At 34.9% G+C, this 14,507-nt stretch overlaps 1 protein-coding gene across 5 annotated transcripts in view; it reads left to right on the top strand.

Annotated features, from left to right (window-relative positions):
- Positions 1-14,507, top strand: part of NOL4 (nucleolar protein 4) — a gene marked incomplete at both ends in the record, with an annotated part of 387,673 nt that overhangs the window by 125,100 nt on the left and 248,066 nt on the right. For all 5 annotated transcript variants that reach the window (XM_081253362.1, XM_081253361.1, XM_081253359.1 and 2 more), the window contains one exon: positions 3,254-3,386. In XM_081253362.1, the coding sequence (XP_081109488.1) occupies positions 3,254-3,386 (133 nt within the window). The remainder of the gene's footprint in view (positions 1-3,253; positions 3,387-14,507) is intronic.

Below are 14,507 nucleotides of genomic sequence, written 5' to 3'. Positions count from 1 at the left end.
CTTATCCTTACATTTCAAAAATGCTAACTTGGGGGCTTCCCTGGTGGCGCAGTGGTTGAGAGTCCCCCTGCTGATGCAGGGGACACGGGTTCGTGTCCCGGTCTGGGGAGATCCCACATGCAGCGGAGCGGCTGGGCCCGTGAACCATGCTGCTGAGCCTGCGCATCTGGAACCTGTACTCCGCAACGGGAGAGGCCACAACAGTGAGAGGCCCGCGTACCACCAAAAAAAAAAAAAAGCTAACTTGGGTATACACTGTCTTAAAACTATTCAGATAAATGATGAGTTAGATTATTTATGAAATTTTGGAAATTGTGATTATTGAAAGAAAGGAAGGTGGTTAAGTAAGATAAGTCATGTTAAAATGGAAATCAAGTAAGATATTCCTTTGTGATGAGTTAAATTTTAATAAATGTTTATTCAGTTACTTCAATCAATATTTATTGAGTACCTTCTCTGTAACTGTCAGTCTTATAGGTAATGGAGATAAACAGTGAATAAATTGACAAAATTCTTGCCTTTATTAAGCTTATCTTCTAGTGGTGGTGGGGGAACAGACAATAAAGGAAGTAAATAATGAAAGTATGTATATAGGACAATACTAAATGTTATTCAGAGAGATAAAGAAGGCCAGGAATGGGAATCCCTTTAGAATTACAAAATACTGTATCCAAAGTAAGGTCAATTGACCTTCTTACAAACTGTTGATGAGAGTTTAAACCATAACAAACTTTCTGGGGGAGAGTTTGGCAATAATTATTTTAAAACTTTAAAAATTTATATGCTTTGACTAGAAATTTATACTAAGGAATTTGTGGCACAAAACAATTTAAGTGTTAGGATGTTTACTGTATTGCTAATAGTGATGGTTGGAAATATCCAACAGTGAGGAATGTTGAATCTGCACTGTCCAACATGGTAGCCACTAGACATACAGGGATATTTAAATTTAATAAAAATTAATTCAAATTAACTAAAATTAAATTGTCAGTTCTTTAGTCACACTAGCTACATTGATTAGCCATAATGTGCAGTTTGTATTAACCATTCTGTAGAACAGAGACTGCAGCCTCAGTCGTTGTGTCTAGCTCTTCTTAAACATACACAGCCTCACACACATACCTTTTACACATAGACACACACACACATATATATATATATCTCAGATGGTTGTGTGTGTACGTACACACACATACACATACCTTGGAAACAGTATTTTACTAGATTACATCCAGTTAGCTCTTTGTAGGGTATATAATAAATGCTTTTATAAAGACTATGTTCATATAGTATCCACAGCTACTTTATAAACACATATTGATCATCTTTACCATTACATTTATTTTTGTATGTGTTCATATAATAAATATGAATCTTATACACTGTAGAATTTGTTACATATTCTATATAACAATATCAAACAGTTTTGTGCTTATTATGGATCTGATGTTGTTTTAACTACTTTAGATATATTATAGCCCCTCAATCATTATATAGCCCTATGAGATTGATACTATTATTTCTCCCGTTTTATAGGTGAGGAAACTGAGGCACAGAAATGTTAGGTAATTTGCTTAAGGGGACACATCTAATAGGTGGCAGAGTATAAATCTGAATCCAGGCAGTCTGGTTCCAGAGAATGTGCTCTAAAATACTGTGATATTACAGACACTATATAGATATCTATATCATCTAGCTATGTGTGTGTATATATGTACATATATGTATATGGTACACATTGATAACATGGATGTGTGCACTGAATTCTGTTATTTTTCTTCTCTTTTGAACATGTATATTTAATATTTCAGATGCATTGGATTTTCTTAGAATTTAGAATTGGAGATAACATAATGTACCGAGAGGGCACGTGGCTGGGAGAAGTCTGTGTGGCTGATTGCCCAGAGGCCTCCCAGCATGGCATTTCCTCGCTGAATTAATGAAGAGCTAGTGCTACTCAGTAGACCCAGACACAATCAGACCTTAGGTAAGGGAAGAACACCCAAATCACCTGGGCCTGACCTAGGGATCAGAATGCCCGTTATAAGTCTGCTAGAACACTCCTGTATCTTAACCATAGCAACTTCTTTGCTGATACCAAGATGTCATTTATGAAGCCAGGGGAACTCTTCCTATTCAAAGAAGCTCTTTTCTTAAGTTTGGGAGACATCATAATGAATCCCAGTTCTGGTATATAATAGTATAATAAATTACTTAACAGCTTTGTGCCTCAATTTCTCAATCTGTAAAATTGGGTAAATGCTGGCACCTAACTCACAGGCTGTGATGAAGATGAAGTATGTAAGCAAGTATAAATAACAGTGTCTGCAACATACATAGCAGCACTACTGCTACTGGTAATCATTATATTAATGTTAGACTTTCAGATCAAATGTTTACAAATTGAAGTTAAACCTGGTGGTTTCAATCAAACATTTATGATATTTTACACAGGTTTCTAAGGCCTTCCTGCCTACATAAGCACAGCATTTGTCCAAAAATCAGTTCTCCAAAGCAAAAAAGGAGTTTGCTTCAAGGAAATGACTATAGCAACATAGCATAGATTGGGTTTAAGTTAATATTTCACAGATTTTGATGAATTGACCATTTGGCAAACTTGCCTTTTGGTAATTTAGCCATTTGCTGATCTGGCTTTTGGTAAATGGATCTTACACACTTTTACCTTGAACTTTTTGTGTTTGCAATGCCATTTATGTTCCCTTGTAACGAAAGAAAGGTTGTGCTAAGATTAACTTGTTTTCCAGCAAATGTGGACTTTGAATCTAGCCATGTAAGTTTGTCTGTTTTTAGATTCCCTTTTGTTTACCAAAGGAAAATTTTTAGTTAAGATTTTTTATTGCAGTGTCAGATTTTTGCTTATAATATTTTATTGTCATTTATTTAAAAAATCAAAACGTGTTTCTTTTTATGCTATGTTTTGTGACTGACTCTTTTAGGAAGTTTTTTACTAATTAAAAAAATCCATTCTTTCACTATTCAGATAATTCCTCAACTCTGTCCTTCCTAAATACATTATTTTATGTTTTACATCTTTTACATAGAACATTGAATCTTCACACGTTTTCAAATTTCTTATTTGCTGTTTCAAGAATCTATTCATGAGTAACATTTTACTGAGTTCTGTAAAAGCTTACTAACTGGCTAAACTTTAACTGACCCTATAGATAAAATGGTCATTATCTGAATGTATTATATTTTATGATACTTGATGATATTTTAAAACAATTTTCAGGATGAAAGTTCAATAGAAAGTGACGAATTTGATATGAGTGATTCAACACGGATGTCAGCTGTGAACTCTGACCTTAGCTCCAATCTTGAGGAAAGGATGCAAAGTCCCCAGGCTCTTCACGGCCAGCAGGATGGTAAGGCTTTCAAATTGAGCAAACAAACAAATAAATAAAACAAAACATTAACAAAAACCTGGATCAGAATTTGTTAAAACAACTTCTTCTTATTCTTGTGTTAATTTTTTATCTGTTTCCATGGAGACTTTTTTTCTGTGCACTCAGGTTATATTATCCGCTTCATTATCTTTAGATTCAAGTATCAATACTTGGTTTAAAACTGCAAATACTGGTTATAAAATCCAGGCTTGCCCACGTTTTGCTCTCTGAACTTAAAATGAGTTCTATCAATGTAGTTCGGGTTTCTGTGATGTTTTCTGGCTTTGGTTTCTTAGGCCATTATTCTCCTGACTGAATTAAGAGTTTAAAAATGGTCAAAAGATTAATTTGGATGTTTTAATTTTACTAAAAGACAACGTTTTTGCCAAAAACAATTGCTATAAAAGGACAGTTTTACCATAGGAATTTTCTGGGTAAGAAGATTTTTGCTGCGATTTTGAGCTATTTTATTCAGCTGTAAAGGAAGGACAGATCGTGATCTTTTATTCCTGGGTCCATTGAAGAGTCCTGAGTCATCCCACTCTTCTTGATAGAACAGTTAAGGTAGAGAAAACTGGACATGTATAGAAAGTAGACTTGGCGGTTAACACTTTATGTCTAATATATTCAGAGATCTTTTAAAACTATCTTTGTAGATTTTTGTCTTTGTAAATATAAAATTATGTATGCAAGTAAATGTACCTTACTTGGGTAATTGTGGATGAAAATTCAGGGTTACAAATAGAAGGAAATTGTCCAGTTTTATTCAAAATTAGTTTATTATTCCTGTAATTAGCAAGTTTAAATGAGCTTTCTGGCTGTGTATTTTTGTGCCTACATCTGTTGAGAACAAAAAAAGATCTTTCCTTGCTTTCTCTGACACTTGCTGTTAAAAACTGGTTACAAAAGATTGCTGCATTTCTAGCTGCTGTTTGTGTTCTTATGTTGTCAAATTAGAAATCGCTAATTTTAAGCATACAAAAAGTCTTTAAAAAGGTGAGGGGGTTTTTGTTCCCACTTCAGATGCGTCTAAAAGATATTGGTGTCCTTGTTGGCATGAGTTATGAGGAAGGAGAAATACATTGATCATCAGTGGTTTTAAAATCATATATTACTCACTACATAGTAAAATAGCTATTGCAATAGAAATGACATTTATTTGGGAAATTTCTAAGAATGTAGTTTTTCTGGTGTGGGTATAAATTACTTTTTTTCTTCTAAAATATTAGTAGATCTTCAGATTTTAAGTTTTAATGGAAAATGTGTAGCACCAGGATGATGGAATAACTCTCTCTCTCTATATATAACTATGTAACTATATAAAAATAATAACTATATAACTGTATATAACTAATAACTATATATATTACTCTATTAATATTTATCCATGTATTTTGCTTGTTTATACCATCATCTTTTTTATTCCTTAATTTTGGGGACCATAAATAATAAGAGGATATCTCTCATGACGGAAATTCTTTGTTTTCTTGATTGATTTGTCTATGGTGGATCTTTGGCTAGGGGACAGCTGATGTGATATAAATCTATATCAATAAAATGCAGTGGAATAATGTCAAATATTACTTCCTCTTAGGAGAAAGCACTTTCTCATCGTACATTGATATATGCCTCAAGGATAAGGACTTACCTAGTTGTTCCTTCTCCAGCCTAACCCTAAGCCTTCCCTTACATGTTCAATGACTTCTCTTCACACTTCTCCTTGAGAAGGAAAGTCTAGGAAACACTGCTCAATCGACTTTCTGAGATTGTGGAAATGTTCTGTATTTGCACTGTCCAGTACCGATAGTCACTAACCATTGTGGCTATTGAGTACTTGGCATCTGACTAGTGCATGGAGAGACTAATTTTGATTTTATTTGACTTAATTTTAACTAATGTTAATTTATATTTCAATAGCCACGTGTGGTGGGTGGCTACTTTATTGGACAGTGTAGTCTAGAGCATTATTTTATTTTGACTTGGCAGTTAAATTCCTTTCTCTGCAGCCTTGGATTAGATGTGTCTGAAGTCTTTGGAAAAATTGTAAGAGAAGTTCATATTGTAAGAGAAATTCATATTTTAACAGCTGAAACTCCAGTTTAATATTTGTGAAATATGAACAATATAAACTTTTGAAGGTTAAATTTAAATGTTCTATTTTCATTAACACTAAGTGATTATGAAAGTGATTACTGTTAAGATATTATTGTAAAGAAATTGAAATAGCATATTGTGATATTTTAGGAATCCTTCCCACTAATTATAACACAAGTAAGTATAACAATGTGTTATTGGACACATATTTCTATAAAATAGAAAAAACTTTTTCAGTGTTCATCTCACTATGGTTATAAAAGATCTGAAATCTATTCAATACCAAGGGAAAGAAAGAATATAAAATATAGATCATTTTGGAAATATAATTATCTTATGCATATTGGGGAAAGGGAGGAAAAGAATGGAAATATCTTGCCACCAGGCTAGATAATTAGGTAAAGGTGAAGAAGACACAAACCAGAATGAGGAATTTGGTAAACAGAAGTATGTGTCAAATGATGTATAATATTCAGCTTCTTTTGCTTATTTTAACTTTATAATGCTCCCCTAACTCAATGAAAATACGAAGATAGAAAATGCACAGAAACTTTGAATCTTTGCATAGGAAGCATTTTACCCTCATTTTAAAAAATTGAAATCTAATTTACATATAACATCATATTATTTTCAGATACACAACATAACAATTTGAAATGATCACCACAATAATTCTAGTTAACATCCATTACCACATATAGTTACAATTGTTTTTTCTTGTAATGAGAACTTTTAAGATCTACTCTCTAAGTAACTTTCAAATATGCAATACAGCCTTATTAACTCTATGCTGTACAATATAGCCCTAGGACTTATTTCTTTTATAACTGGAAGTTTTTACCTTTTGACCACCTCACCCATTTTTTGAGTAAAATATATTATGCTATTTAAAACTTTTTTGCAGTCTTAAAATAATGCCTTTAGTTTAAAATATTTAAAGATTGTATAATCATTTGAGTTACTCATGAAAGCATGAGTTCCTTTAAGCCGCGGTGGAATATAAGGGGCTTACTGTGAAAGAGGTTCTGCTCTGTAGTGGCTAGGGTCGATGGAATTCCAAAAAGCGTTCCTGGTTCAAAAAGCTTAAAGGTGTTCTGTACTCGAATGTTCATCAGTTTGTAAGTGTTCTTGTTCTGCCATCCATTTCGATGGATTATAAGTAGGAATATTGTCACTTAAGACATCTGTCTTCCAATCTCAGATCCTAGAAATTTGTGGGAACATGGATTAGCTCAAAATAGTATTCTTTTTTCTTAATCAATTATTTATTCTGAATTTGTACAATCTAAAAACAGCTGATTTACTTTTTGTTGTTGTCTTAGGGTGTTTATTAAAAGATGTCTGGCAAAAGTGTCAGATTTAGAAACAAAGATTCAGTGTAAAATAAATATTCAACTTCTTCTGATAGAGACATACTTTTCTAAGAACCATTTTAATTGCTTTTCTGAGTTAATAGCATACTGTATACGATTGATATTTTCTATAAGGGAATATATGTGCTTTTATAATATATATATTTTTTAAATTTATTTATTTATTTATTTATTTTTGGCTGTGTTGGGTCTTCGTTGCTGTGTGTGAGCTTTCTCTAGTTGCAGCGAGCGAGGGCTACTCTTCGTTGCGGTGCGTGGGCTTCTTATTGTGGTGGCTTCTCTTGTTGTGGAACACGGGCTCTAGGTGCATGGGCTTCAGTAGTTGTGGCTCGCAGGCTCTAGATTGCAGGCTCAGTAGTTGTGGCCCACAAGCTTAGTTGCTCCGCGGCATGTGGGATCTTCCTGCCAGGGCTCGAACCCGTGTCCCCTGCATTGGCAGGCAGATTCTTAACCACGGCACTACCAGGGAAACTCCTATGTGTGCTTTTTGGAACTCAGAAAATATTATTAGGTTATTGTCAGCAAAGGATTTCTGTATTTTTAAGTCACAACAAATTGTATTTTCCCTTTTGCCATTTTTTTAAGATTATAGGAATACAAAAGGAAGTCGAAACCTTCAACTCTTTGCCCATCAACTTAATCAGCTTTAAAAGTAAGGGACTGCAATAGAAAAAAATATATACATTTCTCTTTGGCCCTCATTTTGTTTTGTTTTGGTTGTGACATTACATGATATATATCCCTTAGGAGAATGTGTTGAATTTGCCTTGTCTCTCGACTCAATGAAGTTATGTAGAGATATTTTTTAACATTTTTTTTTTGCAATATTTGGTACTTCATTAATGTATCAAACAATGACTTGTTTATACATTGAAAATTAACAATGGTCCATGTGCCAAGCAAAGCGTTGTAATGTCTAGAAACAACAAAAGAGGGAGAAAGACTTGAGAGTTAAGAATTCTCTTAAAGCATTCATCAACATTTACTTGAATTTCTACCCGTGATGGACTTGTAAATAATGTATTTAAGCCAACTTTTTCATTCAAAGATGTATTTGATAATTCTAATATCATATAGAAATGCATAGTTCATTTGCCAGAATTTGAAAATCTCCCTCTTTCTGTATAATGTTTATATTCTGGAAATGTTTCGATAGGCTTCAGTTGGTTAGGCCATTTTTGATAAACAGGAAAAAATGAATTGGAATTTAGTGGCTAATGTGCATACAAATATTAGAATACTGTGTGTGTGTATGTATAATCATATATATATATATGTCTTACAATAATGCTTAATTATAATAGACTTAGAAGAACTTTAGGTCTTACTTCACTGCTAAGAGCAGGTAAATTTTTTACATAAATATCAGTTTAGTGAAAATTAAGTAATGATTCATATAAGCTATTAATATATTATAGGTAATAAAATACAGCCATGCCTCATTTTATTGCTCTTCAGTTTATTGTACTTTGCAGATATTTTGTTTTTTTACAAATTGAAGGTTTGTGGCAACCATGTGTCGAGCAAGTCTATCAGTGCCAATTTTCCAATAGCATTTGCTCACTTTGTGTCTCTGTGTCACATTTTGGTAATTCTTGTAATATTTCAAAGCTTTATTATTATTATTATATTTGTTATAGTGATATGCAATCAGTGATCTTTGATGCAAAAGCTCAGTGATCGATGATATTACTATTGCAAAAAGATTGACTAACCGTAGGCTCAGATGACAGTTAACATTTTTTAGCAATGAAGTATTTTTAAGTTAAGGTATGTACATTGTTTTTTGAGATGTAATGCTATTGCATACTTAATTGACTGCAGTATCATATAAACATAACTTTTATATGCATTGGGAAACCCAAAAGTTTATATGACTTGCTTTATTACAGTATTCATTTTTACTGTGGTGGTCTGGAACCAAACCTGCATTATCTCCAAGTAATAGGTAAACATTTTGAATTCTAATGTCCAAACATGAACATGATGTATTAGGTTGAACCATATGAACTTGCCATATTGACTGAACCTAATAGTTTAAGCTCTAGAATAACTTAAAATAAAATAGAACATGAAAATTATGAAAGCAAAATATTTATGAAATTGGGATATATTTCAAAATATATTGTTTCAGAGCACTGATGCATACACATGTACAGCAAACATTGTGTATCTTGACTAGTACATTTTTAAGATGACCATAGTCTTGTTTTGAGTGTAAACATGAAAGGGAGTAAATTTAAAAATAGCAATTTATTTAGGAGGTAAATAACTGGGTAAAGTGATATTGTAGTGGCCATTGCACTTTTTTTTCTGTCTTTGTTTAGATTATATGCTGAGCTGACAGCATAGACTCCTACCTGGGGAACTTATTTTAAAAATACAGATCTAGGGGACCCACCTCAGATGGGATGACTAAGGTGTGGGGAAAAGTGTGGTGCCGATGTTCCAGACTATACTTTTGAAGATACTCCCCATATTTCTACCTGGCAGTTTTGGAATGTGAAAGTGACAATAGAATTGAGTCAGGTTGGTGTAGTTCAGATGCTCAAATGCTGTTTTTGGTCAGTGGTACCTTCTGAGTCACTTTCTGAGTGAGGATTGTGCAAGTTTCTATGGGTTTCAGTTAACATTGTTTTCTTCATTATGAAAGTTGCTGCATACTGCATTTTTATTTATTTATTTATTTATTTATTTATTTATTTTTTTTTTTTTTTTTTTTTTTTTTTTTGCTGTACGCGGGCCTCTCACTGCTGTGGCCTCTCCCGTTGCGGAGCACAGGCTCCGGACACACAGGCTCCACGGCCATGGCTCGCGGGCCCAGCCGCTGCGCGGCATGTGGGATCTTCCGGGATAGGGGCACGAACCCGTGTCCCCTGCATCGGCAGGCGGACTCTCAACCACTGCGCCACCAGGGAAGCCCCATACTGCATTTTTTATTACTTTTGAAAACATCCTTCTACTAGTCTATTATGTTTTATAGTCTGTTTGCAGTCTGATCTATCTGAATATTGTACACCTTGGACTTAAGAAAACACACAAACACAATACCTTTTTACTTCTCTGTGTACACGTTAATACAATTTTAGTAAAAATGTGTTTGTGACTAAAACTGCATCTAATTTAGCTGAATAGAATAGTTTCCGGTAATTATTAAAGTATACAAACCAGCAGTAAAACAACTATTCGCCATTTAATTTAGTTGGAAAATCTAATAAAACATGTTTTTAATAAAAATGATGTAAAACAGTATACATAATAGAAAATTAAATTTAGTAATTAATTTTTAATGATGGTGAGTTTTAAGTAGAAAAGCTATTAAAATTTGTTCAGACTGAACACCAAATTCCCTACTGAGGCTGTGTTGTCTTGTGTAAGTCATTTTCTTTGTTCTACAACTTTATTTTCTTTTAACTGTTTCTAATTGTTTAGCTGTTTAACTGTCTAACTGTTTTGCATAAAGCAAAAATGGTCAAAAAAATGTTGATTTATTTTCTTTTTACGTAAGTGTAATAAAGTTTTTGACTTCCAAATTTCAGTCTATTCTTAACACTGTTACTGTTCTCAGTTTTTAAGTTGAATACACTTATGGACTTAAAATACATGAAAATGTTACAGTGCTGCTGTTTTTTCTTAGAACAAGTTGTTCTAATGCCTGATTAAAAAGTAATTCTCATGGTAAATTTATTTAATTAATTATTCTGGGTTGAAGTAGTTAAGCTGATGAAGCTTTTAAAGAGCTTTCTCTTCATTGCAGTTGTTCTATAAGTAATTATATTATAATTTGCAGAAATATAAATATTATTATAAGCTAAATAAAGAAAATCAATAATTAATTATAAAGAATGTTACTATGAATTAGAGGAAATTTTGATTGCTAGATTTTTTTTGTAATATTATGTATGCCTGTGTTTGTGTGTGTCTTGGTGTTTGTATATTTAATCATTTGAAATTGCTTTTAAGTAGTAATTCTCTATTTCCAAAAGCAGAAGAAGAAATAGCAACTTGACTTACATATAAAGCATAAGTATGGAAAAAAGATGCTGAATTATGCATTTATTTAGTATACTTTTGTGGGGAAAGTTATTTTCTTCTTGCATTTAGCATCATATTATTTGAAAGTTTACTTTTCTCTTAGATTAAAATTCTGCTTTTTGATTCTTGTATTACATAAGTGATTTTTCATATGAGTGAGTGCTTGATAGAAATTTACCTTATTGATTTCAGTCTGAAGTTTGCACACCCCAGAGACCAATCCAATCTTAGCTAGCTCCTGGGTCTCTGGAAAATCAGGGGAAACTGGCTTGGTTCCAGGCTTGCCTTGGAGAGTCTAATCTGATCATTAAAGGATGTCAAATTAATTTGGAATTTTACTTCTGGGTTTTAGTTCTTTGTTTTCAAGTATTGCTCTTGTGGTTTGTCATTTTCTTCATGGTAGTGATTGCTGGTTCATGAATGTGTTGACCTAAAACAAATAGATTGCCAGACAAATAGATTGCCAGATATTTCTCCAGGAAAGATGGGTTTATTCCTGATTAGCAGAGGATTGCAATTTGGGGTCTGCAATCATGGTGAGATATACAAAGTAGCAATAAGTCCCCTAGTGGCAAGGGAGGGAGAATGTTTTTATAGAGGGGAAAACAAAGTTGGGAGGGTTATAATAAACAAAGTGTCCATGGCTTTTCATTGGCTGAGTCCTTCCAAGGAAAGAAGTGAGGTATTTCTTCTTCCATTTGGGTTCTGTTGTCATTGCAGGGCATGAGAGTTCCCCTTCTGTTCTCCCAACTCTATTTAATTGAGGTTTCTATTTATTTTTTTCATGTCCCCCTTTTGAACAAGTTCTTTCTCTGAACACATCGCTGATCAAGTGTAAGTTTTTCTAGTTTTAGTGGCTTTTTGTCCCTCAGTTCCAAGAAGGACCTTTCCTAGGAGTAATGTTTCATGTCAGGGGGAAAGTGCGCAGTTTAGAAAACTATTGAGGTCACATTTGAATAATGAGGAGTGGTAGTAGGAGGAACTCTCAGACACATTTTATCTAAGGTCCATATGTTATCAAGACCATAGACATCAGATATCATCTGAAGTGTTATGTCACCATCAAAGGTTTGGTCCGGATATCTTCCAACAGGCCTGGTCCTGATATCTTAGGAAAGTTATTCTATCAAATGTCACCTGCTTCAATTCCAGGAAATCTTTACTTTCATGTCACCAGATGATGTGTAGGTCCATTCAGGGTTCAGTGCTTTCTATAGGTTGTGTCATTTGAATCTAAGAATCTATTTCTTGGAGTTTGGTGGGACAGGAGTTAGTTAGAAGTACCTGATAGGTACATCTCTATCGAATTTGAGGAGTTCTTCAGGAGGTGTTTTTTCCCAGTAGATGAAATCTCCAGGTTACAAGGTGCAATGCATAAGGTCTTCATCTCCTGATAGCACACTGTGAAAAGGTTGCTCCAGAGGAGTTTCCTGTAGATCATCATGAGGCGTCAGGAGGTGATTCATCAGTGCTAAGCAGTTGTGAGGGACTTCATCAGTGACAGAGGGGAAGCAAGTAGTAGGGTTAAGGTTGCTACAATGTAAAAGAGTTATGTGAAGAGCAGTTAATAAAAGGACTTCATAGGAGGTGAGGTGGCTGAATGAGAAATGATGAGCATGATGGGAATTCAGGAGCGGTACAAAAATAGTACAAAAATGCATGAAGTATAGAAATGGTGAAAAGAAATCCCACAACAATTTTCTTGATGGTCTTAACCAAATGAACGGTGGTGGTAATGGCTCTAAGACATCCACCTATTGGGTGGATGGTGGTCTCTATGTTTTTGGGCAAGTGCCCCAAGGGCATTTCCTTCCTTTTCATGTACAAAACGAAAAAAGGTCATCTGATAATTGGGCTGCCCAAGGGCAGATGGGTTCATCAGACTCTCCTTTAACTGCTGTGCCATTCAGTTACTCCCATAGAATTGGATCAGGGTTGTTGTCCTTTAGTAAAACATATGGAGATTTGTCCATAAGAGAGAAATTTGCAATCCAATTTCAGCAATAACTAACTGGCCAGAGAAAGCCTTGCAGCTGGCACTGAGCTTTGGGTTTAGGGAAGTTTAGGACAACTTGAAGCCTGTCTGCATCTAGGTGTAGCCCTTGTTCTGATATCAGATGCTATATTGAACCTGGGTTTGGAAAAAATGCAATTGTTTTGGCAACTTATGGCCCTTTAAGGCTAAAAGCTTTAACACATGGATGTGGTCTTCCTATGAGGAGGCTTGAGAATGAGAGCAAAGAAGCGAATCGTACACATTTTGCAACAAAATAGAACCACTAGAGAACTTTATGTCATCCAGATCAGCCTTCAGGATTTGCAAGAAATAAGAAGGACTCTCAGTAAAACCCAGAGGCATTACTGTCCAGGTGAATTGTTTTTCTTCCCAAGTGAAGGCAAAAAGGTATTGACCAGCTTCGTCAATACTGGAATACTAAAGAATGCACTGTATAAATCAATTACAGTAAAGAATTTACTTCTGGTAGGAATTAATAGGTATTAGTAACCTATGAGGATTAGGAACAACAGAGTGTAGGGGGTTAACAGTATCGTTTATTGCTTAGAGGTCCTAGATACACCTTCACCCTCAGCCCTTAGGTTTTCGCACCAGTAAAATAGTAGCACCAGGGGCTACTACAAGAGATAATGAGGCCTTCAGCCTTGAAATCTTGTATTATGAGGTTGCTTTTTGTTGTTGTTGTTTTTTGCGGTACGTCTGCCTCTCACTGCTGTGGCCTCTCCCGCTGCGGAGCACAGGCTCCGGATGCGCAGGCTCAGCAGCCATGGCTCACAGGCCCAGCCGCTCCACGGCATGTGGGATCCTCCCAGACCGGGGCACGAACCCACGTCCCCTGCATCGGCAGATGGACTCCCAACCACTGTGCCACCAGGGAAGCCTCTATTATGAGTTTTATGCCTTGAAGGGCTGCTTTAATTATAGGGTATGGATTGATTCTGGGAAGAGGTTTTGAGGGATCTATTTGAATTTTGATGGGAGGTGTGTTGTGAATTTTGCCAATATCATTTGGAGGTTTTTCCCATAAAAATTATGGTAGCTAATTCAATAGGAACTAAGAGTGTTTCCAGAATCAGCTCTAGTACCATCAGAAAGGGAACAAATGAAATATGCCAAAGGGTTATTTAATTCACCTGGTTGGTTACTTGATGACTACTGGGAAATTCTAGAATGATTTACCCCTTTTGGGAGAAAAAAATCCCAGCATGATACTTCCCTAAGAATTCCCAGCCTAATAAATGTATAGGGACTGAGGAACTAAAGGGGAAATAAAAGGATGTATATTTCTCAAAGGGCCTAAACAAAAGGGAGTAGGTTCAGAGATAGCTTCATTAGAGATCCCCACTAGAACTATTTCAGTATTCTGAGACAGGGGCTGCTTTATAGCAGTGTGTTTGAGTACAAAGAATGTGGCTCCAGTGTCAGTTAGGATTGAAAGAAATTCATCCTGAATCTGGAAAGATCTTTCACCAAGCCAATTAAGAGGGAGGATTGGGAAGATTCCTATAGTTCTTTGGAGGTTTGTCATTGAGAGTCGGCAGGACGTTAGAAAAACTGGTTAGAAAGCACCTAAAGTGCCTA

Source organism: Mesoplodon bidens (genome assembly GCF_964165515.1).
Source record: "Mesoplodon bidens genome assembly, chromosome: 13".
NCBI classification, from domain to species: domain Eukaryota; kingdom Metazoa; phylum Chordata; class Mammalia; order Artiodactyla; family Ziphiidae; genus Mesoplodon; species Mesoplodon bidens.
This window is presented reverse-complemented; position numbering and strand designations above follow the sequence as displayed.